This window comes from Lichenostomus cassidix, chromosome 24, assembly GCF_008360975.1.
Source record: "Lichenostomus cassidix isolate B80296 chromosome 24, HeHo_3.0, whole genome shotgun sequence".
NCBI lineage: Eukaryota > Metazoa > Chordata > Aves > Passeriformes > Meliphagidae > Lichenostomus > Lichenostomus cassidix.
Window position 1 is genome coordinate 5,159,347 of NC_139504.1, and position 26,041 is coordinate 5,185,387.

The window sequence follows — 26,041 nt, forward strand, 5'->3', positions numbered from 1 at the left end:
TTCTCTGCAGCTGAGAGTTGCACTTTTCTGATTTTTATGACGCAGCAAAAACTGTGCCTTCAGTCACTTGGGTTAATTACAGCTGCATAATTACACTTAAAGGGTAAGAAATATTATTCTCCACCACTGAAGGAATTGCTGGAGTCTCCAGATTTCTGTCCAGGATCATCCCTGCCCTCAAAGCTGGGCAGTCAGCCTCTCCTCAATTCCAAATTGGAGAGCCAAAACCCAAACCACGTGAAATATTCAATATTTTCTGAGCAGTGAACTATCAGCTCAGCCTCCAGCGTCGATAAAAAGCAAGTCAGGGAAGAGCAGAGTCACTAAAACCACTTTTTTTTCCCTCCATCAGTACAAAAATCATGGAGGCTCATGAAAATCTGAGTATTTTTTGAAGTTATTAAATTCCCTCACCATCTCTGCTGGTCTGATTTGGGATTTTTGATCATAAAAACCTTTGCCAGAAGGAAGAAAAACATCCTTCAAATCAGCTCGAGGGAGGTTTTTATCTTCCTCCATTTGTTGCATTTCCACCAAAAAAAAAAATCTTTTTCAGACCCTTCAAGGCACCACCAGCAGATGGCTTGGATTAAAAAAACCATCAGTAGATTTATTGATAAATGCATTTCCTTTTTCACTCACAAGAAGAGTCTCACATCGCATCTTCAATCTTATGTTAACATCCATTAAAAACACTTAAAAACCCCAATTAAAAAAAACCCCCAAAAATGTCCATATATACAGAGGCAGAGACAGGGATCAGACAGCATGCTGGTTTTATGAGGTTTTGCAGTTCCAGGGATCAGCTCAGCCCTGCCAGGACCCCAAAACCAGCCCAGCTCTACCTCTTGGTGTTGATCCAGTGGTACCTGTCCACCCTGGGGCCGGCGAAGGCAGCAGTGGGTCTGTAGATCCTATAAGCCCTGTCGGCCCCATAGGGCTTCCTGTGCAGGTGGTGGCACCAGGGCTGGCTGGGGACCTTGCAGAAGTCACCAAACTGGACAGGAATGGGGGATAAATGTTAAAGTGGGTTGGGGGAAGAGGGGGGAACTGTCTGTCCAACAAAATCCTACAGATTGCTGCCTGAGGAGGTTTGGGGAATCCTGGCAAAGCTCACAGCATTCCTGAGGCTGCAAAAAACCCTCTAGGGTCAAGTGCAGTTGTTCCCTCAGCCATGTCCCCAAGGGCCACAGAAATTCTGCTTTTAAGGAATGAATAATAAACCCCAAAACAACTCCATATTGCTTCTCTTTGCCTCACGTATCGAAACACTTCCTCAACAAATGGGGACTTTTCCAGGATTGCTCTGAGGAAAGGGAGATCAGAGCCTGAGGGAGGTAAGAGATCCTAGGAAAAGCTCTCAGCTGAGCTCTTTACACCCTGCAGAGATGGGGAGTCCATCGGGGCACTGGTCAGTGGTCACTATCTGAGAATGGTGGTCACTCTGTCCCTGGGCTGGAAAACCCTTTTTGGGGAGAAACCCAACCCAAACCTCCCCTGGAGCACCTTGAGGCCATTTCCTCTCCTCCTGGCACTCATTCCCAGGGAGAAGAGCCTGACCCAACCTGCTTTTTGGGGGAATTATAAGGTGAGGAGTTCCCCCAGAGCTCACCTGGTAGACGCTGTTGGGGTTGCTGACGGTGGGGATGGCTCTGGGCTCCCTGCTGAAGCTCTCCTCATCCGAGGAGGTTCCTGAAGGATAATCCAGGGCTGCCCTGCCCACGGCCACGCTGATCTGCTGCGGCAGCTCGGGGCTCTGCGCCCCGAAATGCGCCACGGTGAAGGGTCTGTTCCTCTCCCCGTACCTGCAGGGGGGGAGCTGCAGCTCTGCCCAGAGCCTGGGGCAGCCTGCTCACCCCAAAACCCTCCGGGATGGAGGCTGGGAGCAGGTTTGGGGTGATGAAGCACAGCACGGAGCTCACCTGCAGCACACCTCGAAGGGATCCACCCACAGGGTCATCTCCTTGGGCAAGCCCAGCTCACTGAAGTCCACGTCGCTCTCCACACAAGCTTGTTCCAGCAGGGGATCCTTGGCCTGGTGCTTGTTGATCCTGATGCACCTGGGGAAGGGCAGAGAGCAGGGGGAGTGAGGATTTTGCAGGGGGAGTGAGGATTTTGCAGGTTCTGCTCACCCAAAAATCACTATTTATTATCTCAGCCCTTCCAACCTATTGATGCAAATTCCCACCTGGAGCCCCAAGCAGCAATTCAGCCTAAAAAAACTAATTTACCAACTCAAACTAGACTTTGCTTTTAATTCTCATTAATTACCGACAAGGCAATTTACTGCTTGATGTGTTTTAACCAGAACAATTCCAAAAGTCACTTTAAACCCCCTGAATTCTGCATCCAGGGACTCAGAGGTTATTCACCTTCAGATTTCCACCTCAGCTCTTTGGTCACACCTTTATAGGTGAAAAATAAATGCATCTTCACCAATTAACAATTATTCCTTTACAGTGAATAAAATTATTATATTAATTACTTTATTTTAACTATTATATATAATATTATTATATTAATTGGCATCTTCACCAATTAATAACTCCTCCTTCAAGCTTAAGGGATATCCAGGGGGTTCTCTCAGCATTTTGCATCATTTATTTCACTTTAAAGCCTCCAGGAGCTGCTTCTAAAATCCCAGTTTTCCCCAAAGCCCCTCTCACCTGAAGGCCTGTCCTCGGGAGGGATTATCCAGGTACCAGTGATTTTTGTACTTCTCAAACAGCACCGTGGTCAGCTGAGCTGCAAACTTATCCATCTTCTGCTTGCTCAGCTTGTCTTCCCTTTTCACCAGCTTGGTGATGAAGAAAACCGTGGCAGCAATTTCATCTTTCATCTTGAGCTGCAGCCCAGGAGGTGCTGGAGCTGTTGGGAGCCAGCAGCAGAGATCAAACACCCCAGCAGAGAGGTTTAATAACGTTAAGGCAATTTCAGGCTCCAAGAATAGATGGTGCAAAACCTGCACGAGCCAGGATGGCAGAGCCTGGAGAGGCCTGGCTGCCAAACTAGAGATTAAATTTAATTTTGGATTTAAAACCAGTCTAGTGAATTACTAGAAGGCAGCTGCACTGAAAAAGTTAGCAGAGAGTATAAAAAAGGAGTTTAAAATATAATAGTTCTTATTACACATCATATACACTAAAAGCAGCAAATCTTATAATTATATATATTTTTTTAATACAAAAAGAAGACCAAAACCATCACCTTCCTATGGCAGAGACAGTGAAAACTGGAGATACCCTTCACAAACAGCTTCAAAGAGGCACCAAGAAAACATAAAACACCACAAAATCCTATATCATTCACATGTGAGGAAACCCCGACACCCAAACCCTCCCTCTCTCTTTCCCTGGCAGAGCTTGGTGAGGTTTTATACGGAACAGGAACCATGTGGAGCTGAGCAAGGCAAGGATATTCAGCTGTGCAGCAGCTTCAGGTGGTTGTTAGATTAATTAACTAGTTGATATTTCCAATCTCCTTTATTCCAACATCAGCTCCTTCTTTTAGGGTGCATTTAGTTGATTCCATTCTGTATTTTTTGGTGTCCATCCGTCCATAAATCCCCGTGGAAAATTTAATATTTACCACGAGAAAATTTAATATTTTCCATAAGAAAATATTTCCAGGCTTATTAATTAATTATTAGGATTGCTCTTGACTGCTTCTAACAGAATTAACACAATTCTTTTCCACGTGAAACACTTACATTTGGTATTCTTTATTCAGAAAACTGCTTGATCCTGGATTTATCACATCACTAACCTCCCTAGTGATCTGTAGAAATGTTCACATTACCAGCATGGATTTTTTTTTTTTTTTTTAGTTTTTGAGTTAAATACAGATTTAGATTTAGATTTTTTTTTAGTTTTTTTTTTACTTTTTGAGTTAAATACAGAAGGAATGGCTCAGTCCCTCAAACGAGAGAGTTGTGCTCACTGTTTAAAACTCTGGGCACAGCCAGAGAACAGCTGATGAGTTCCTTTTGAATTCTTTTTTTCCCCTTTCTCTGCCTCAGGAAGTTGTGTCTCCAGTGAGATCCCAGGAGCTGCAGAGACAAAAGAATAAATGGAGGCAGAAAGGGCTGAGGGGTTAAAATCAGCTCTTCATGGGGATGGGGATGGAAGAGCTGAGCAGATCCAGAGCTCACATTTTCACATTGCAGCCCTGCCAGGCAGGGGATGAGAAATTCAGAGCCTGAAGGTGCAAATTTGTGCCCTAAACCCCCAAATTCTGGCTGTTCTCTTGGTTTCACTTCTCTCCACTCACACCGTTCCTTCCTCACTCTTCAGTTTCTTCCTGCATCACAAAAAAACCCAAAAAACCAAAAAAAACCTCCAAAAAACCCCCAAAAACCCCCAAAAAACAACCCCTCCCCTCCCCCAAACAAACAAACAAACGAAAAAAGAAACTCCCAAAACCAAGGCTTTCAGCAGAAATTCTGCTTTTAAGGAATGAATAATCAACCACAAAACAACTCCATATTCCTCCCCTTTGCCTCACGTATCAAAACACTTCCTTGACAAATCCAGATTTTTCCAGGACTGCTCCAGGGAAAGGGAAATCAGAGATCCTAAAAAAGCTCTGATACAAACCCCTCTGTGACCCCAGGGATGTCCTCATCATGTGCTCTTGGTGTGACACACAAGGATTTTGTTCCCTGAGTCATTCCTTCCTTTTTTTTCATGGAGTAAAAAAAAAAAAATATAAAAAAAAAGCAGTGGCAGCTCAGAGATTTTTGGGGAATGCTGTGGGACGACAGGAAACAGCAGCTCTGCATTGCTGGGAAGAATTTCCACACAGTTTTTTTGGCTTCTTTTCTGTGCAGACTGGGAGGATTTTGACTCTGCAGCCAGAATTAGCTCTGGAGCATTCCTGGACAGCTAAATTGGCTCTTCATGCCTGAGGCTTGAGTTTTATTCTGGAGATGAAATGTGCTTTTTAAAAAATATCAGGGAATTGATGGAGCATTTTCTGAGCTGGGTGGATTCTCCTGCAAACACTGCAGCTTTTGTTTTTAAAACTCTGTTCTGTGGTGAAAAAAACCCAAAAATAAAAGTTTTCAAGTGAGTTTAAAGTTTTGATCATGTTGAGTTTACTGAATTGTGGCTGAACTGCAGAAGTGGATGTTACCAAAAAAAATGGGGGAAATCAACACAAATCTTTTAAAAAATGTTAAAAAATGGGTTTTTAACTGAGATGACAAAGTTGGTGTCCAGGGAAATAGCAAAGAGCAAGATTTGCCACCTAAAAATGGTGGGTAAGGCCCATAATTATAATTTTTGAAGTTCTTCTCAATGAATTTAGCCCATTCAGGGTTTCCTACACAATCCCAGACACACAGATTGGGATTCCTCCAGGGATGATGTCGTTTTTCTGGCCAAAGTCTTGATATTAACTCAGATTTCTTTGATTTCACGTCATTTTTCCTCAAGTTCAGATTACAACCTAATAAAATATATTACCTCTTCCTCTAAACTTTGATTTCCTTTTATCCTTGAGCTATCCAAGCTAAAAAAAACACCTTAAAACAGCAGCAGGCATTGTGGGGAATCCATCCCCTGCCCAGGGGGGAATAATTTGATCATAATTCGATCATAATTTGATCATAATTCGATCACAATTCCATCATAATTCGATCATAATTCGATCATAAATTGATCATAATTCCATCATAATTCCATCATAATTCCATCATAATTTGATCATAATTCCATCATAATTCCATCATAATTCCATCATAATTTGATCATAATTCGATCATAATTTGATCATAATTCGATCATAAATTGATCATAATTCCATCATAATTTGATCATAAATTGATCATAATTCGATAATAATTTGATCATAATTCGATCATAAATTGATCATAATTCCATCATAATTCCATCATAATTTGATCATAATTCAATCATAATTCCATCATAATTCCTGCTCCTGACACATTTCAGCCCCAGGAATTCTCCAGGACTGTTCTGTCCCAGATGCCAGGCTGGTTTGGATCACAGAGACACCCAGGATGGGGTTTTGGAGCATCTCCTGCCTTCCTGTTCAACCCAGCAAGCCCAGGCAGGTCCTGAGTGGGGAAATCGTGTGACAGAATTGTGTCCTTTGCCATCCACAAAGGGGAAGTCAGGAGTTCTCCTCCAGCTCCTTCTGTTGGGCTCCTTGTTCCCATAGTCGACACAAAAACAAACTCAGCACCAAACAAACTCACCTGAGAAACCAACCCTGAGAGTTCTTGGGTGACAGGGCAGAATTTGGGTCAAATTCTATATATTTTCAATGACAAACAAGGAAAAATTTAAGCAAAATTCTCAGCAGTTCAGCCAGTTGGCTCTGATTATTAAAACTGTGGTTGACACAGAAGTTGTGAGGAATTGTGAACTTGGTATTTTGAACATCCTGCAGGAGTTCAAGCATTTTTCCTTGCTGATGTCACAGAAAGCAGCACAGCAGAGGGGAGGGAATTCTGGCATCCCAATCCAGCCACAAGGAAAATCAGGTTGGTTGAATGAGGGACATTCCCTGAGCTCAGATCCTGTTGTCACTGCTGTCACTGGCTGGGGGCAAACCCAGCCCTGTTTGGGAAATATCTGCTGGGGAGGAAAATATCTGCACCAAGCCTGGCCCAGAGCAAGGAGAGCCAGAAAATCCTCCTCCAATCCATTCCAAACACAAACCAAATCCCAGCAGATTTAACAAAACCAGGATGGACAAGCCAAGCGTTGAGACTGAGAGGAGGCAGCTAAATGAGGAAATGCCTTAATTAATAATTTGTTAATGATAATTAATAATCTATAAATAATACAATATAAATAAAAATATATAAATCACATATAATTAGTTAATTAATTAATTATTCATGCCTTTTGGTAAATGATGCTGTTTTAATCCTGCTTAGGAGAAGGAAAAAAAAGCCAAACCACTAAAAAATCAGTGTCTGGACATCCGTGGGACTGATCCAGAGAGATGAAACCAAACCACTGAAAGCAGGAAAATCCATCCAAAGCCTCCAGTGGGATTCAGCTCAGCTCCCTAACTCACCCAAACATTCTCAGGCAGATTAACTGATGTCCCCTGGGTCACCAGGCAAGCCCAGGCTTGAGGCACAGAGGGACAGAGCCAGGCAGAGTTTCTGTAGTAACTGCTGGCCAAGCCAAGAGCAAACACAGCTTCCCCAACACAGAGGGAAAATATTCACCCCTGCAGGATATTTTTGCAGTTTTCCTGCTTTAAAGGCTTGGAAATAAAGGAACAAAGTGCAGCTTGGCAGTGGCAATCTTTCCTCTGCAAGCTGTGTGGTTTGTGTGGTTGGTGGATAACAGGCAATTCCTGCAGGTAAGCAGTTGAAGTTCATGGCTATTGATACAAAATTCAGAAATTCTGAGTGATTTCTATATGGAAAAGAACCCTAGGAGAGAATCTCCTGAGGGAAAAGCAGCTTGCATTTGTTTGTCACTGTTCTGGTCACGTTTAGAAGCATCAGGTGTGAAGAGAGCAGAAAAAAACCTCATGGCTGGAGGTTCCAAACTTAGACAAACTTACACACTTTTATTCCAACCAAATTACTCTGGGCAAGGAATTATTTTTGACTGGAGTGAACCAAAAGATTATTATGATCAAAGCCACAAAAATTTTAAGAGTTTGAGTACTACATCTCACTAGAATTTAATTTAAGAATGATAGTATTTTGTGATTTAAGTAATGAAATAAACCTTAAAAACCTCAGTGGTGTTGGTAAAGGTTGTCCTAAAATTAAATAACGAAGGAAAGAGTGCAAAGCTACCTGAGCTTATTTCTTGGAGTCTAAGAGTCATCAATTATTTCTGATGGATGCAATTAATAACGTGATAAAGCTGGTTTATATAGATTTATCAAGGAGACACAATCTGAGAGCTTGCAAGGATAAGTTTGTCTCTAAATTTCCTGAGTTTTCTTCTGTTTGCTGCTGGGATTTTTCAGAGCTGAACAGATCAGGGGCAAAGAAAGAAAGGGAAAAACAGGGAAAGGGGTGAAGGAGGTGATGATGAGCCTGAGGAGCTGTTTCTCCACTTTTTTGGGGATTCTTGGTGGGAATTCCAGCAGGCTGGAGCCCCAGGATGGATGGAATTCCCCAGGAGTTGGGAATACCAGGAGTTGGGAATACCAGCAGTGTCCCAGCCAGGCTCACCTCCCTGGGGCTGTTCGGATGGAAACTCCAACTGTGTTTTCCCTGCTGCCTTTGCCCATGGAAACCAGGGGAGCTGCCCTGGCCGAGGTCACCTGGGCTGCCCGAGTGGCCCGCGGGGTGGCCATGGTGACAGGGAGTACACAGAGCTCCCCGGAGCGGGGCTGAGCCGCGACACCAACGGGACACTCCGACCTGCAGCCCCAGCGGGAAAGAGGGGAGAATTCCCTGAGGAATTCCACCAGCAGCTGAATTCCCTGAGAATTAAGATCTCCCGTTCCCTGGCAATGGGAAGAGTGAAGATCCATCCATTTTTCCCTTCCCCATTAAACCATTTTAACCCAAATTCTTCCCTCAGCAGGATTATTCCAAGGTAAGCTGCTCCAGGGTAAGTCCTGAATTCTTTAAGGCATTTACGGAGGGAAGGTGGGGAAATTGTTTCATTTGCAGACAAACTCATCCTTGCACAGATTGTGTCTCCTTCCTGAGATAAATCTATATAAAACATATATATCTTCCTGATAAATCTATATAAAACAGCTTTATTAATTGTGTCTCCTTCCTGCTTTAGCTTGATAAATCTATATAAACCAGCTTTATTAATTGCATGCACATCTACCAGGCACGAGACATAATTGATGATTACTCCTCACACTCACTCAGAACAGATCTGCTGATTTCTTTAGCTGCCACAAGGAGTGGAAAAGATTGGAGAATTCTGACATCTGACTGACAGTACGATCTGTGCTCCTGTGGGGGTTTTTTTGGGGGAAAAAAAAAAGCTTTCTGAAATTCAGGGAAATGGTGAAATTCCACCATCCTTGCTGCCGCTGTGAATGCACTTCATTCTGGAAAATTCTGCCAAATTCTGCATGGAAATGGCACCAAAATCCATGGCACAGGACATGGAGCAAGCAGGGAACAGGGACGAGGGGGATGAGCTGAGATGCTGCAAACCAAACACGATGATATTCCCGTGGAATATTTTGTTCCCATGTGATCCAAATTTCCATCCAGATCCAAATTTGCAGCTGGATTTGCTCTCCAACCTCTGGATACAGCAGGGACTCCACACCAAGGTTTCCCTCATCTCCCTTTTCCACTGTGGTATTATATAACAATTTAATATTTTAGGATTTAATTGCTTTGCCTTTACACTCTTGAAATCCTTGTGTTGCATTCGCTGCAGTTTTTATTACTAACAACAATTAATTTGTGATATAAATACTTCTAATTTAGTAGAAAAAGGTTGATATGACCAACATCAACTTCTGACCAAAGGTTGATATGACCAATATTTTCCATTCCTGCCAATTCCTTGTTATTTTAAGAGCATTTGAGGAGATGCAGAATGTGAATATAATTATTGGAAGTGTTTTCTGTCGTTCCAGGTGTGAATTCCTGAGCAGTGCTTGGTTTGCAGGCAGTGTAGTTAGCTGATTGTTTCCCTCCTCCCACAATCACTAACCTCACTGCCATCAAAACAAGGCACAGAATTCCATCCTCATCCTGGCAGCTCCAAACTCCCTCATTCCTCCTCCAAAATCATCAATAATTTCATTTATTTGTCATTTATTTGCAGCTTTGCTTCTAGGGTTTTTCCTGTCCCACAGCAGTGTTGGGAACATCGTGAGAAATCATGAAGTTGGAGCGAAAATCCTAAACCCAAGAATCCTTTCTGTTGTTTAAATTCATTAATTTACTGCAGATTTAATTGTTTCTACATCCAGACTGGCCTGAGAACTTTTTTCTTTTATAGCTTATCTGCCAGATATGAATCATTTCTATTTCTTGTTCATGTTTTATTAAACATGCTGGTAAGTGAAGGGAGTTTTAAGCAATGATTAAATATTAAACTCAATGTATTTTTTTCCTCTGACCATTTAGCGTAACATCCAAGGATTTAAATATAGATAAAATGCTTAGTAGTGATAGAAAGTGCTGGTTTTTTTAAGAAAATCCCAATAATCCTCAAAGAAAGGCTCTCCCTCAGCCTGGTTACCAGGCAGTGTAGTTAGCTGATTGCCCAAAGCAACAATCACTAGCCACACGGCCAGGTGAAAAGGTCTGGAAGGCTGGGAGCAGCAATTTGGAAATCAGGAATTTGGAATCAGGAATTTGGAATCAGGAATTTGGAATCAGGAATTTGGGAGCAGTAATTCTGCAGACACAAGACAGGACCATCAATGACAGGAAAGTGAAATAAAACAAATGCTGAATTCCCATCAAGCTGATTTTCCGGGTGATTCACGTCATTTACAACTAAAAACCATGAGGAAAAAATGTGGGTTTTGAGTTTTTCTTCTCCAGATTTTTAGGTTTCAGCTCCCATTCTGGCTGGGCTCACCTCAGCCTGACAGAGATCTCTGTTCTCCCATTTCCTCCACTGAATTCCTGCTGAATAAATAAAACTGTGGTGGCAGCTTTATAAAAATAAAAAAATAAATAAATAACTGCCCCATAATAATTTATAATATATAATATAAATTATATATTATAAATATATAATGTCCATAAATATTATATATTTATAAATATGTAATTTATAAATAGATTAATTTATAAATAAATTTATAAATATAAATATAAACTTATCTATTTATAAATAAATAAAACTGCCCCATCCTTGGGGAAGATGGAAGTTGGACTGGAGTGAAAATGGCCTGAAAGGAGATGGAAACTCCTACTGGAACCACAATTAATTAACTGTTTAATTAGTGTGCCACCCCAGCAATAAAACTGACCAACATAAAGCAAACTCAGGCAATCCCCACTAAACATCACAACTTCATTTTCAGCCTGACTCTGCAGTTATCTTTTTTTTTTTTTGCTAATTTTAGTAAAGCACCACCCATTTTTAGTGGAAAGCTGCAGCCTTTGGGACTCAGGCCAGGGAGGTGCTGAGCTCTGCAAGACTTTCCTGCAACTCAGCAATCCCCCTTTTCCCATTAATAATCCCAAAAGGCATCTCATCCATTAGCAGCAATGAGGCTGCTTTGTGAGCTCTGCCTGGAGCCAGCAGCAGTTCACTGAGCCTTGCATTCTTTTTTTTAATTTTATTTTAAATTCGGGTGGATTTGATGGCTTTGGAGGTGTTTTCCAAGCACGGGTGAAAGCCAAGGTTTGCAGCTTTGGCAGCCATGAAGATCCATTTCGATGAATAAATGGCTTTATGGAAATGTAGGACATCCTAAAAGCATCCCCTGAGTCTCAGAAAATTAAAATTAATGCGCTGGATGGGCTAAGAATAAAGTTCAGGCTATTATCAGTCAGTGGTGTCTCTCAGTGTTCAAATCCAGATTTCAGGTTGGATTCAGACATGAACAAATCTGAAGGAGCAAACCCTGGAAATTGAATAAATCTGGGAAGGGAATGTGGGTTTATCCCACAAATTGCTATGTCCAAGAGGATCCTGCAGGCTGTGAAAATCCAGGCCAGACAGCAGGAAGCAACAGGCACAGGAGGTAAATGAAGTTTAAGAAAGCTAAATAACATTATTGTACAATTTTCAATCTCAAAACAACAATGAATAAATTTCAATTTGTCTAAATTTCTCAGTTTGATATGCCAAAGGAATCTTTCCATCCTGGCCATTGTTATTTTTTTTTTTACTATTTTTTCCACTGCTGTCTCCAGGTTTTTACCCACTGAAACACCAAAACTCAGTTTATAACAAACTTATCCAACTGGTTGCTCTGCTCCCTAAAAAGCTCTCAGAAACCGAATTTGAGCAACAAAGGAAGAACTCATGCAGGGATTTTCATGATTATCAGCAGTGAGCTGTAGATTTACTGATTTATGATGGTTTTGCCTGCCTGGCCGGATGTTTATCAGGAGAATAAAATCCAGGAGTAGGAGGTCTGTGTTTTATTAAGGCTTTTCTTTCCTTCTGCTGTAATTCCCAAGATGCAAGGCAGAGATAAATGAGCTGAAGGTTTAACATCTGCCCTTCCCAAGAACCACAGAGCTGAATTAATACAATTTTATTCCTCAATTATTCAATTTTATTCCTCAATTATTCAATTTTATTCCTCAGTTATTCCTCAATTCAGAGCAGCACTGAATTATCGAAGTTGATAAGTGCAGAGATTCGAGAAATAATCCGGAAAACAAGATTTCAAAAGATGCTTTGAGGAATGACGTCTTCATTTTGGACATAAAAACCTCCTTTTCTCCTTCCTCCTTATTCAAGTTTTTAAGTTGGTTCCTGTTAAGCATTTCCTCTTCTCAAAGTTTATTGAAATGCTGAAGCAAGTCTGTCTGCTTGGCTGAAATTCTGGGTATTCAAGCTGGGCCTGGTTTAAATTTGAATTTTTTATTTCCCTTGGTTTAAATACCCAGATTCTATTCGGGGGGAAAAGATAGCCTGTTATTTATTAGTATTATTATTGTTGTTATTATTATTTATTATTGCTTTTTTTGGTTATTATTATTATTGTTGTTATTGTTATTACTATTACAATACCTACTCGGTTTTATCCTGCAATAATACATATTATTATAAGATTTAGAAATTAAAAGGCTGCTGCTATTTTTCTGTATTTTACTCCTTTTCTTTCTCTATATTTTCCATTTGTTTCTAAATAGTGGTCGAGAGAAGGAAATGGAAAGTTCACCGTTTCTCAAAATTGTGAAGATTTTAAATTTTGCTTTAATTCTGGCTGGGATTCAGCAAGTCGGGGAACATTCTGGTAGCCAAAATGTTTCTGTATTTTTAAAAAAGCCAGGAAATATCAGTCTGTTCCTGTTTCACAGACATTACACTCTGCAGAGCCAACAGCTTTCCAACATTTCCCTTTGGGATTCCTGACTGCTGACCTGCCCTGAGATGTTCTCACGGCTTTCTAAAGCATTTTCCTCTCCTTAAAATCCCAATTTCACAGACAGCTTCTCCAGCTGAACTCCCCAAAGTGCATCCAGGTTTGAAGTTTTCCACAAAACCATTGATCTGCTATTTTAAAGTATTGATCGCGGTGATTTCCTGCCTGAGCAGAGTCATTTTGATGCTCTGCCCCTTTTCCCTGACCTGGGAAAATCTCTTGGAGTGTGAGCCAGAAAATCCTGGGCTGGATGGGGAGCCTGAGCTCCAGGAAACAGGTGCAGAGCAACTTCCCGAGCTCCGGGAAAGAACAGCCTTGATCCATCTGGGAAAAAGCTCTGCTGATTCCCTTTTTTCCCCTGCTTTGCTTTTTCCCTTCCCAAAGCACTTCCTCAGGGCATTGTGAGCATCATGCGGTAAAAACACCGAAATTGTGGATTGCTCACTCCAAACTGGACTTGGGGATCCTTGGGATCCCTTCCAGCTCGGGATATTTAGAAAACTAAATATTGGGATGTATTGAGGATATAATTGGGATATAATTCCAATATATTGGGATATAATGGTTGGGGTGGATAGAACAGATCAGGGTTTGACTCAGAGGCTTGGGAACACTAAAGGTTCTTCAAAGCAAACCCAGATCTGGCAAAGAGAAGGAAGAACCTTTTATAAAAACGCGAAACCCGCTGGATCCGCCCGTGGGTGGCTCCTGGCGAGGCTGCGATGGGCGGGGATGGGATTTAGGGTATAAAACTGAACCGGGGGGATGCAGGCAGCAGGGGATGGAGAGTTGGGAGCTCCAGCCAGGGAAAAGAGGAGAGCGGAGAGCGCTCAGCCCCGGAGCTGTGCCGATCCCGCCGTGTCAGGGCTGAGCTGAGCCCGAGGAGGAGGAGGAGGAGGAGGCAGGGAAGGAAGGAAGGAAAGAAGGAAGGAGGAGCTGCCGGCTCTCCCCATCCCGCCGGAGCGATGCTGGCTGCCGCAGCTCTGTGCGCGGCTGCGCTGGGCTGCGCGGCGGGAGCGAGACTGCTCAGCGGTGAGAGGGGATCGGGAACCGGGGGGGATCGTGGGGATCGTGGGGATGCTGGGGATCCTGGGGGATCGTGGGGATCGTGGGGATAGTGGGGGATCTTCCCTATCCCGGAGAAGTCCCTCCGGCCCCGCTGGGAGGGTCGGGATGCGCGGGATGCTGTCGCGACATGGGCAGGAATGCTCTCGCTTCGGGAAAGGTTGGATTTGATGGTGCCAGAAAAAGATCTCCATCTTTGCCAAGTTTTCCAGCTGGTTTTCCCCGCCGCCCTGCCCTGGGGAGCTGGCTGGAGCCAGCGGGCTCTGCGGCAGATCCCGAGTGAGCAGATCAAGGGGAAACACAAGGGATCCTTTCAGCCTTGCTCAGAGCTGCTCACACAATGCCCTAAACTGAGTTTGGGATCCCAAGGAGCAGTGAAGTCCTGCCAGGAATCGACTCCAATCAGCTTTTCCTCAGCTGAAAGGAATGCCAAGTTCGGCTGATAAGGCAGAGACTTTCTGCCAGTTAATAAGGAAAAAATTGATGCAGTTTTGGTGACGCTGTTGCTAGAAAGTTGGAGTTTTGTTAATGAATATTTGCTGTCTGTGTTTTCCTTCTGCCTCTCCCAACAGCAGTGGACATTTCCCTCAGGAGAGGTAAGAGGCTTTGCCTTTTTCTCTGAGAGTCCAATTCCCAAGAGAAACACAGGCTGTGCTAGAAATGCATTCTTTTACACTGCTGTTGTGGTAAAAATCCTGTTCCTATTGCAATTTCCATGTAAAACGTTAGCAAACTCTAATTCTGGCTACTAAACTGTTCCAAAATAGCAGTGTGAGAGGTGTTTAAACTCTCACTCTCACAGGGGCCAACATGAAAGAATAAAGCAAAGCCAGCTAATATCCCCTGGAGGGGTTTGTAGTGACCTGTCCTGTTTTATCCCATTTGTTCCAAGCCCATCACAAATGTTTTCCTTCAGAAATAAAACCGTGTAGGTTAGCAGATTGTGTCTGCAAAGAAATATTTACCCAGCAAAACAAAACTGTTTGTTTCTGCAGTCTAAACATTGGGACTGCTCTGCTGAAAAACACACGAGTGCATCGTTTTGGATGATGTGTCTTTTCACTTTGATCTTCCCTCGTAACCAAAATAAGCTGCGCTGCTTCTGCATGAGAAAGTCCTTGGCTTGTGTCGTTAGCCTGAAAACAGACATTGTTTACTGCCTGGGCAGTCAGAGACATTGCAGAGCTGGAAATTGGGCTGTGGGAATTCTTCTTGTGATGCATGGAATAGACACTGGGAACTGGAAGAGGTTGAGGTTGGATGTTAATCAGAATTTTTTGCTCCGTGAGGGTGGTGAGACCTTTCTGGCCAGAGGAGTTGTGGATGTCCCTGGATCCCTGGCAGTGTCCAAGGCCAGGCTGGACAGGGCTTGGAGCAATTGGGATAGAGGAAAGTGTCCCTGCTCATGGCAGGGGTGGGACGAGATGGTTTTTAAGGTTTCTTCCATCCCAAAGTTTTCCAGGATTCTGTGATGCTGCAATATACACTCCATGAGGCATAAATCCCAGAAGAGAAATTCTTGCTGCCTCTGCTTGTGTGAGGAAATCTCTGAGAGGCTTTCACCTGTGTGGTGGTTTCTATACCAACACTGCAAAACTCCCCCAAACTGATATTTTAGCATTAATTTACCTTTCACCTGTGTCGTGTTTTCTATATCAATACTGCAAAACACCTCCAAATTGATATTTTAGCATTAATTTACTTTTCACCCGTGTTGTGTTTTCTACATCAACACTGCAAAACTCCTCCAAACTGATATTTTAGCATTAATTTATCTTCTACCTCTGTTGTGTTTTCTATATCAACACTGCAAAACTCCTCCAAATCAATATTTTAGCATTAATTTATCTTCTACCTCTGTTGTGTGTTTTGCACATCAACACTGCAAAACTCCCCCAAACTGATATTTTAGCATTAATTTACCTTTTACCTGTGTTGAGTTTTCCACATCAACACTTCAAAACTCCTCCAAATTGATATTTTAGCATTAATTGATCTTCTACCTCTGTTGCATTTTCCATATCAACACTGCAAAACTCCTCCAAACCGATATTTTAGCCTTAATTTACCTTTCACCCATGCTGTATTTCCCACACAAACACTACGAAACACCTCCAAACTGATATTTTAGCATTAATTTACCTTCTACCTCTGCTGTGTTTTCTATACCAACACTGCAAAACTCATTCAAACTGACACTTTAGCATTAATTTACCTTTTACCTGTGTTGTGTTTTGCGCATCAAATTGATAAAATTGATATTTTACCTCCAAATTGATATTTTACCACGAATTTACCTTCCACCCGTGCTGTATTTCCCCCACAAACACTACAAAACTCCCCCAAACCAATATTTTAGCACGAATTTAGCTTCCACCCGTGCTGCATTTTCCACACAAACACTACGAAACTCCCCAAATGGACATTTTAACATTAATTTACCATCCACCCATGCTGTATTTCCCACACAAACACCGCGACACTCCGCCAAACCGACACTTCAGCCCGAATTTTGGCCCTCCCTCTCCGCAGGCCAGACGGTGTGCCGGCGCGGCACGCAGAAACCCTGCTACAAAATCGTCTATTTCCACGACGCCTCGCGCAGAACCAGCTACGAGGAAGCTCAGCTGGCGTGCCGAGCCGACGGAGGACACCTCGTGAGCATCGAGACCGCGGCGGAGCAGAGACTCATCGAGTCCTTCATCAGGAGCCTCCTGGCCTCGGATGGGGATTTCTGGATTGGGCTGAGGAGGAGGAAGGAGGAGGAGGAGAACAGCACGGAGTGTCAGAGTTTCTACTCCTGGTCGGACGGGAGCTCTGCCAAGTTTCGGTGAGTGGAAATTCCTCTTCTGAAATTTGGAGGGATGTTGGTCAGGGATTGTCAGTGCTTGCAGAAATAAGGATTTTTGTCCAATGAATCCAAGCAGTGTTGTCCCAGCTGTCATTTGTGTCCCATCTACAACCTTTGTATTCCATTTCTTGCTCCATATAAGACATCCAGAGTGCTTGCTTGAGGCTGAATTGATATTTTTTGGTTGCTAAAAGGAGGGGAAAGTACAAGTGGTGTGGCCTTATGTGGCTAGCACAGGTCATTCCCATGAGAACTTTCCTCTGTGTTTTATAAACAAAGATAAAGTTTGGATGTTTTAAAAAGAGTGTCTCGAGATTTGGACAGTTCAGGCCTGGCCAATCTGGCCTAGGGGGAGGTTTCTGGCTGACCAATCTGGGCGACCTCTGAAAAGTCTATATACATTGAAATCAAAAGAATAAATTTCCTCTTTCTTGTCACACTGAGAACTGGGGTCTTTTTCCCTGCTAGCGGCTCAACAGCGACATTTCTCTTCTGAAATTTGGAGGGATGCTGGTCAGAGACTGTCAGTGCTTGCAGAAATAAGGATTTTTGTCCAATGAATCCAAGCAGTGTTGTCCCAACTGTCATTTGTGTCCCATCCACGTCATTTTTATTCCATTTCTTGCTCCATATAAGACATCCAGAGTGTTTGCTTGAGGCTGAATTGATATTTTTTGGTTGCTAAAAGGAGGGGAAGGAACAAGTGGTGTGGCCTTAAAAATCTCTGCTTAGGCACCTGTAAATGGTGTGCTTTGGCCTGGAGATTCCTGCACTGCAGCTCTCCTGAAGTTCTGAAAAATGAGTTCTTCTGCTTACTGAGGGAATAACATTTTCCCCTGTGAGGCAGCAAAATATTAGAGCTGCAGGATTTATTGCAGACACTGCAATAACTAAAGTTTACACAGCATTTATCTGCCTCCTTATCTTTAAGGAACCACAGGATTTGTTATAATTAAATTATAAAAGAAAAAAAAAATTACACCAAATTGCATCCTTCCTCATATCAGATGTGCAAAAAAACCTTGGAATTGTGACCTTTTTGCCCTGGGAAATTCAGCTACTCAGAAATGAATAAACCAAAACTGCTTTCGACATCTCAGAGTCTCTGCCATGGTTCAGATTTTGGGGGTGGATCAAGGGAAGTTGGAACCACAACCTGCTGCTAAGGAACAGACGAGTTTTTCTTCCTTCCATTGGTGAGACACAGCTCATTGATGCTGAGTGAGAAAGCCAAGGAAGGAAGTGAGGGAGGAATAAAGCATTGGAATGGTTGGGAAAACACTGCTTTAATTGGGTGTTCTCCCGTGCTGAATACCTTGGGATATCTGGAATGATTTATCTGGGATGATTTATCTCCTTGTGGATTGACTTGCAGCAAACTCTTGGCATGCAGAACATTGCTTGCTCCAAAATCAGTGGGGATTGAACAATTGGCAAAATCAGGACACGTTTTGAGGTGTTTTCTGAGCTGCAGAAAATATCTTTTCAACAGCAGTGATATTGCAGGGTTACCAGTAAATCTCCTTGCTGTGCACTGCTTGGAAAAGCTGCACAGGTGGCTGCTGGGGAAGTTTATTCTTAGAAAACAAAATAAAATTATCTGCCAGACTGATGGTGCATTTTGAGAGAAAGAAAACCAGATCCTGCTGCAGCTTTTGCATCTTTTCATTACATTTTGCAGGCTCTGAGGCCGAAAATAGTGAGAGATGATTTTGCACAGGTCTGAAGTTCTCCTGAGCTTTGCAGAGAGGTTCAGGCAGTGAGGAGCTCAACCCTTTGCTCCTTAGTACTTGTTGAACACCTTGCTTGCTGAGTTTTCTGTTAAAAAATACGAATTAAAATAATAAATAATTGGATTTTATCATTCCCATTTTGCCCAGTGGGAGTGTGGGTAAAAAATACGGATTAAAATAATAAATAATTGGATTTTATCATTCCATTTTCCCCAGTGGGAATGTGGGATGTGCTGCAATCCTCTCTGACTGTGTTTTATTCCCATCCAAGCCTTCAGTGGGGTTTTTATTGTGTTTCCCAGGAACTGGTATGCAGATGAGCCATCGTGTGGGGCTGAGATCTGTGGGGTGATGTACCACCAGCCCTCTGCCCCCCCTGGCCTCGGGGGACCCTACATGTTCCAGTGGAACGACGACAGATGCAACATGAAAAACAACTTCATCTGCAAGTATTCCCTGGGTAAGGAGGTAATTCCAAACCAAACTTCCAGCAGGAGGAATGAGGAGAGTGCAGGGAGTGACAGGGGAATCCTCAGCTTCTCTGGTGGGACAGGGATGGCTTTAAATTCTTTAAATCCGTGCAGCAAATGGGGAAAACCATCCCAGTGCCTCCTATCTGGAGCTGCTCGTGGCTTCCATCGATTCCCTGAGGATTTTTGTGGACTTTTTGGGATCTCAGGTGGGCTCTGGTGGAGGGAGAAGGCTGAAGAGCAGTGCTCAGGTTGTCAGGCTGGTCAGGATGTTTGGTCTCCCCACTCATGAGGAAATTGTGATTTTTTTTTTTTCCTTTCAGAGAAGCCAACAAAAGCTCCAATAGAGAATTCCCGAAGAGGTGAGTTGGACATCATTTGTTTGGGATTTTTCTCTTTTTAATGACATGCTGACTTCCAGTGGAAACACTGACATTCACTGTCAAGGACACTCAGAAAACCTCCTGAGCAAACTTCCCTGCAGGTTGCATTTTCCCTCTGCTATTCCATGCTCCATCCTGCATGGAAAAATCTCAGAATCTGGCAGGACGTGAAGCAAACAAATCCCAGCACATTTTGCACACCTTTGCAGCTCTCAATCCTCTCTCACCCTCCCTTTTTATGATTTTTTATTTTTTGCTCTTTCAAAACCACATTAATGAAGTTTTTTCTTTCCAGCTGTGGCAACAGAATTGCCAGAGGAACGCAGGAGGAAAGGTGCCAATGGGACAGCTGGGGGAGCCAAAGGTGAGCTGAGCTTTCAAAACCTTTTTTCAAATATTTGGCTCAAAATGTAGAAGACTGAATATAGATAAGAGCCTCTGAAATAAAAACAATTCCCTCAAATATTTCCCATGACAAACCTAAAGATGTTGCTCTGGCTGCAAAAACGTTCAAAATCCAAAGTTGTATTGAGTATTTTGGGTGTGAAAAAGCCACTTTGAATCCATCACTCAATTATTTATGTCTTCTTTGTGATTAACCACAAAACAAATTTCAATTTCCATTTCCTCCTCACCACCCTGACTCATTTTTCCCTCCAGAACCTGCTCAGAGCCTTGCCTACATCCTCATCTCCAGCATCCCTGTGCTGCTTCTCCTGGTGGCCATTTCAGGCATCTCCTGCTTCTGGCTCTTTGTCAAGAGGTGAGTGGCATTTCTGTGTCCCCAGCCAGCAGTGACACCTTGTCCTGGCAATCAGCTGGCAGCTAATTGCACCGTGCCAGAGAAATGCTGAAATTAAATGTGTGGATGCTCCAGGCTGAGTTGATTGGGAAGTAAAATTCGAAATAAATCACGTTATATATCATTTTGTTGTGTTCACAGATATAGTAGGTAGGGAATAGTGTAACCAAGATTATGATTTTGATGTGTTAACCCTTCTGCATTTCTTATTAAAGCTTTGAATTATCAAAATTCATACCCCATTCAGCTTCCCTTGAGGGTCATCATTAAATTGCTGGAAGATTTCTGGTGTTGTTTTGTGTTTTCCTCTGTATACCAAAGCATTTCATGGCTTTTCCCTTCCCCTGCCCTCTAAGGAGCCATTAATTGTTTTAATAATGATATATGTGGTGTTTGTCCTGGGTTTACCTTGGAAAATGGAAAATTTCTATTTTCTGAAAGAACAGGTGTTTGTAAAGATTCAAAGCATTTCGTGGCTTTTCCATAACAATAACAATAACAATAACAATAACAATAACAATAACAATAACAAACAATAACAATAACAATAATAATGTTTCAATATGTGCTTTTTGTCCTAGGTTTACCTTGTCCCTATATTCAATTTTCTGAAAGAATATGTGTTTTTAAAGATCCAAAGCATCTCATGGCTTTTCCTTTCTGCCTGCCCTCTAAGGAGCCATTAATTGTTTTAATAATAATGTTTTGTTTTAATAATAATGTCTGGGTTTAATAATAATAATAATAATAATAGTAATAATGTTTTAATATGTGGTTTTTGCCCTGGATTTACCTTGTCCCTTTATTCCATTTTCTGAAAGAATAGAGGTTTTTAAAGATTCACAGCATTTCATGGTTTTCCTTTTCCCCTGCCCTCCAAGGAGCCATTAACTGTTTTAATAATGTGGTTTTTGTTTTAATAATAATGTTCTGTTTTAATAAAAATGTCTGGTTTTAATAATAATAATAATAATAATAATAATGTTTCAATATGTGTTTTTTGCCCTGGGTTTGCCTTGTCCCTATATTCAATTTTCTGAAAGAACAGGGATTTTTAGAAATCCAAAACATTTAATGACTTTTCCCTCCCCCTGCCCTCCAAGGAGCCGGGAACACCTGGATGTGACCCCGAAAGGTGACACTGCCTGGCTGCCCCACCCCGAGCTGGACATCCACCAGGTGATCCAGAAGCAATCAGAAGCTGACCTGGCTGGGGACAGACCTGTCCCCAAGAATTCCTCCTTCCGGGCCCGGGAGGGGCTGGGCAGCTCCTGCAGGGACACCAAGGACACCTCCAGCAGTGGCTTGGTGACACTGGCCAGCAGCGAGAGTGGCTTTGTCACCAACGACATCTACGAGCTCTGCGGGGACAGCGTGGGCAGGAGCGAGGAGTCCACCTGGGTGGAGAATGAGATTTATGGATATTGAGGAAATGGACCCGAAAAAAAGCTGGAATTTGGGGTTTGGGTGCCAACCTGCCCTCTCTGTGCACTTGTTAAATAATGGTGTGAGTGGTGTTTGTCCTGAGTTTGTCTTGTTCTTTAGATTCTTCTGTTTTCTGGAAGAATTGGGGTTTTTAAACTGAAAAGAATGTGGAGATTTGGCTTGGCATCAAACCCCCTTTGCCCCGGGAATGGCTTCCCTTGGTTGCCTTTTGTACCAAAGATATGCCTTGAAACTGCAGGACAATCCAAAAATCCTTATTTATTGACAGACCTACTCCTCTTCAAAGGTGCTAAAAGTTATTTGTGATGGAGCTCTGCTTCCCTGGAGGTGCTGAACACCGGGGAGTGGGGAATGAATTCCTCGGTTTGCTCTGCTTGTGTGTGCAACTTTTACCTTGTCTATTAAATTTCTATATCTCAACCCGTGAATTTTCTCACTTTTCCTCATCCAATTCTCTCCCTCGTCCTGCTGGGAGGGACTGAGACCAAGAAAACAAAGAATGCCAGGCAGGAACACAAATATTTCACACCTCTTGCTCTGCAGATGATTTTCTGGCTCCAGGAGAGCAACATTTTGCTGCAGAACAAACACCTAAAATTGCTTTAGTTCCCTAAAGTTTGCTCTTCTCCATCGCATGGGAATAAATAAAAAGGAAAATGAAAAAAAAAAATCGATTTTAATAAGCTGCCAGGAAACAAATGTTTGGCAAAAAGGTGTTTTGAGTGAGGCTGAAACAACAGAACTGAGAGCAGGCAGAGCCATGGATCTGTTCTGCCAAAGTCAACATGCAGGAAGAAGTTTTTAGATCTCTGAGCTCTTGCTGTGTGCTGCAGACATTGAAATATTTCAGTTTTCACAGCTGCTTCTCACTTCCTAAATGTCCCAAGTGCATCTCTGCAGTGTCACAGTGGCTGCTCCTCCACAGGGATGTGGGGCAAGAGAAATCCCTGACAGAAGAAATCCATTTAAAAAATAATAAAAATCTTCTAATTGTTTCAAAAATGGCATCGAGTTAGCAACAGTTTCTGGGGAAAAGCAAAATCCTGATGACAGGAGAGTGCTCAGGGCTGGGCAGTCACAATATCTGGAGTTTTTAATGCAGTAATTAGTGCAAAACGAAAAAAAATTCTACCTACTTTTAATCTTGTATTCTCGGTCTCTTCTTTTATTCTTCATGGCAGCTATTATGCATCTTTTAGGCACTGAAAAAAACAGAAAAACAAGGGGGAAAAACTTGTCAGAAGTTGGAGTTTAGGTGTGCAAAGCCACATTTTGGCAACCAAGTGTGTGATCTGGATTTTGAGCTTCCCGTTGGGCTCAGGCAGAGTTATCTGGGAGTTATCAGGGCGAGGAAATCCTATAAATTCCTCTTTTTCCCACCTCCTTTAGGCATCCCAGGCCGTGCAGGAGCTGTGGCCACACGAGGGCATGTGAGCTCCACGTTTGGCCTGGGAAAAGCTGCTCTGGCCCTTTTTTGGGAGGAGTTTGAATCCCTTTCCTTGGAGCAGAGCAAAAAACCATCCATGGCCTCTGAAAGATGCCTACAAAGAGGTTTTTTTGGGGGTGAAGAGTTTTTAAGTAGTGGGTTTGTGTGCTGAACTTTCCTGCCGTGGATGGCTTTGTGGGGTGCAGCACAAGAGGGGTTCCTGCAGAAGTTTTCCCAGCACAAAAATCCCATTTAATAATTGATTTTGCACCGGGGTGAGGCTTGGAAGCGAATAAATGTTTTAAGGCTAAAAACTTCATTTAGAGCTTTTCATTTAGAACAAAATTATTTTTAGAACAAAATATTATATTATATTATATATTATATATTATATCATCATATCATATCATATCATCATATCATATCATATATATTTTTATATATTCTATTATTTTTATTATGATATGATATGATATGATATGATATGATATTATATTATATTTACGACAAAATTCATTTAAAATGTCATTTAGAGTTGTTCATTTAGAACAAAATTATTTTTAGAACAAAAATATTATATTATATTATATTATATTATATTATATTATATTATACTATACTATATACTATACTATAGATATATATTATATTATTTTTATTATGGGATGATATAATATGATATGATATTATATTTAGAACAAAATTCATTTAAAACGTCATTTAGAGTTGTTCATTTGGAACAAAACGACTGGGAGTGAACATTAGGTAACACCCTGCGAAAAAAAGCAACTTTTGACGCACAAAAAGGCGAAAGAGAAGCGAAATTTGGCAAGTTTGGGATGACATTTGCTATTGGGGTGGCATTAGGAAGGCTTGCTCACGTCCCTGTCAATCAGTGCGGAGGGTGGATGTCTGACTAACCCAAAGCAGCAGTTTAGTCACTGCCACAACTTCAGGAGGGATAAATCGAGCAGCAGCAGCAGCAGCTCAGTTCTTCTCCATGGCAGCCCGAGCCAGCAGCGTCATCCCCAAATGTCACTCCTCCCAGGGATGTCACAGCGTGAAGGACAAGCATTGATTTCTGCACGGAGCTCCTCGGAACAGTCATCGCTGGTTGACAAAGGACAGAAGGAACCGACTTTTCACGAGGATGAGGCAGCTTTGCGTGTCAAACCTGCCTAAAAAGGCAAAGCAAATTTGTTCCTTGCATTTTTCCTTTTTTTTTTTCCTTCTTTTTTGGTGGCCCAGCTCTGTTTTGAGCTGTTTGTGTCCACTCTGTGTCCAGAAAAGCTCGGTGGCTGCTGCTGATTCGACAGGCACGTGGTGTCCCATCAGCCTGGGGATGTGCCTTGTTTGGTCAGGGGAGCTGGGCAAAGCTTCCTGGGGTGATTGCTGCTTCCCAAATCACTCAGAAATCCCAAATCAGCCCTCCAGCGTGAGATGGGGAGGGACAGGTTTGAACTGGGAGAGCAAAGATTGCTGAAATAGCTTGAAATTTTTAAATGAAAGCAAACTACTGCACACCTAAAGCAGTGGACTTAGTACTGAAAAGGAACTTTACCATAAAGGGCTTTACATTTTTTCACATGTTTTCCACTCTGATGGTCCTCTAACCATTTCAGGTTGTCCCTCAGCCTCTTTTGCTCTGATCTGGAAGATCCCAGCACCCCACAGGACAGCCCTGCTCCCTGTCACCAATTCTGTCACCTCTCTGCATGCATCCCACCATGTCCACATCCTTTCCTAAACAGCGGGGCTCAGAGCTGTGTGATGCTGAGCAGGATTTGGGGACACTGACACACCAAGAAAAGACATTTTTGCGATCTGGAGTGACTTGTGACTTGGAAATGCTGCTCGGGGCCAGGGAGGGAGAATTTCTGTCAGCAAACTGCATTTAGGACATGCAGAGTCTGAGCCAGGAGCAGCAGCCTGGGGTCTGGGTGTGTGGAGCCCCCGATTCGGGGCTGGAGGGACACCTGAGGCTGCAGGGACACCTGGGGCTGGAGGGACACCTGGGGCTGGAGGGACACTTGGGGCTGGAGGGACACCTGGGGCTGGAGGGACACTTGGGGCTGGAGGGACACCTGGGGCTGGAGGGACACCTGGGGCTGGAGGGACAGCCGGCGCCACCTCGTCCCCTGTCACCCTGCTAGTGACGGACCTGGTTACTCAGAGAGGATGTCACTAAGGCATGTCAGTATCTCCAAAGGGGACAGAGGATGGTGCCAGGCTCTGCTCGGTGTGACAGGACGAGGAGCAGCGGCCAAAAACTAGAACACAGCGAGTTCCGCACCAACACGAGCCGCGACTCCTTCCGCCGGGGCTTGGGGACATCCCAAACCGGCCGGACGCGCTGCCGTGCCACCTGCCCGGGGTGACCTCGGCGCGGCAAGGGCGCTGAACGGGGTGATGCCAGCGCGGAGGGGTGGCAGTGTCCCCGCCGGGGTTGGTGGCAGTGAGTGTTGGCAGTGATGGCACAGAGTGGGTCCCGCCGGTCGGTGGCAGTGACAGTGCTGGTGGCAGTGATGGCACAGCCCGTCCCGCCGGTCGGTGGCAGTGACAGTGTTGGTGGCAGTGATGGCACAGCGCGCTCCCGCAGTGTCCCGCCGGTCGGTGGTAGTGACAGTGTTGGTGGCAGTGATGGCACTGCCCGTCCCCGCGGTGTCCCGCCGGTCGGTGGCAGTGATGGCAGTGTTGGTAGTGATGGCACTGCCCGTCCCCGCGGTGTCCCGCCGGTCGGTGGCGGTGTTGGTGGCGGTGTCGGTGTTGGTGTCGCTGGCGGTGGCGGCGCGGGGCGGGCTCAGCCGGTTGCCATGGCGATGCCCCGCCCGCGGTGACGCGCGCGGTGACGCCGGTGGCTCGGTGCTGGAGG

The 26,041-nt window shown here is 43.5% G+C and overlaps 2 protein-coding genes and 1 long non-coding RNA gene across 6 annotated transcripts; 1 reads left to right on the top strand and 2 right to left on the bottom strand.

The window, feature by feature from the left end:
- Window positions 1-77: 77 nt before the first annotated feature.
- On the bottom strand, window positions 78-4,276 carry BTG4 (BTG anti-proliferation factor 4). Of its 2 annotated transcripts, XM_085081734.1 has the most exons (6): window positions 4,151-4,276; window positions 3,940-4,048; window positions 2,667-2,868; window positions 1,923-2,060; window positions 1,613-1,805; window positions 78-997 (listed from the first exon to the last, which is right to left on the bottom strand). In XM_085081734.1, exons 3-6 carry the CDS (start codon window positions 2,837-2,839, stop codon window positions 842-844), a joined length of 660 nt encoding a protein of 219 aa, XP_084937860.1. In that variant the 5' UTR covers window positions 2,840-2,868; window positions 3,940-4,048; window positions 4,151-4,276; the 3' UTR covers window positions 78-841. The 2 variants fall into 2 exon arrangements, with proteins under 2 accessions (XP_084937860.1, XP_084937859.1); XM_085081733.1 differs by lacking the exons at window positions 3,940-4,048; window positions 4,151-4,276 and adding an exon at window positions 3,208-3,357.
- A 9,532-nt stretch (window positions 4,277-13,808) lies between these two features.
- On the top strand, window positions 13,809-22,163 carry LAYN (layilin). Of its 3 annotated transcripts, XM_085081610.1 has the most exons (8): window positions 13,813-14,025; window positions 14,631-14,654; window positions 16,591-16,888; window positions 18,945-19,102; window positions 19,436-19,474; window positions 19,791-19,859; window positions 20,156-20,258; window positions 21,401-22,163. In XM_085081610.1, exons 1-8 carry the CDS (start codon window positions 13,959-13,961, stop codon window positions 21,723-21,725), a joined length of 1,083 nt encoding a protein of 360 aa, XP_084937736.1. In that variant the 5' UTR covers window positions 13,813-13,958; the 3' UTR covers window positions 21,726-22,163. The 3 variants fall into 3 exon arrangements, with proteins under 3 accessions (XP_084937738.1, XP_084937736.1, XP_084937737.1); XM_085081612.1 differs by lacking the exon at window positions 19,791-19,859 and having other exon boundaries at window positions 13,809-14,025; XM_085081611.1 differs by lacking the exon at window positions 14,631-14,654 and having other exon boundaries at window positions 13,815-14,025.
- A 1,830-nt stretch (window positions 22,164-23,993) lies between these two features.
- LOC146427547 (uncharacterized) lies at window positions 23,994-25,444 on the bottom strand. Its single transcript, XR_014856361.1, has 3 exons — window positions 25,288-25,444; window positions 25,182-25,234; window positions 23,994-25,145 (listed from the first exon to the last, which is right to left on the bottom strand). It is a non-coding gene; the product is annotated as an uncharacterized LOC146427547 (long non-coding RNA).
- Window positions 25,445-26,041: the final 597 nt, after the last annotated feature.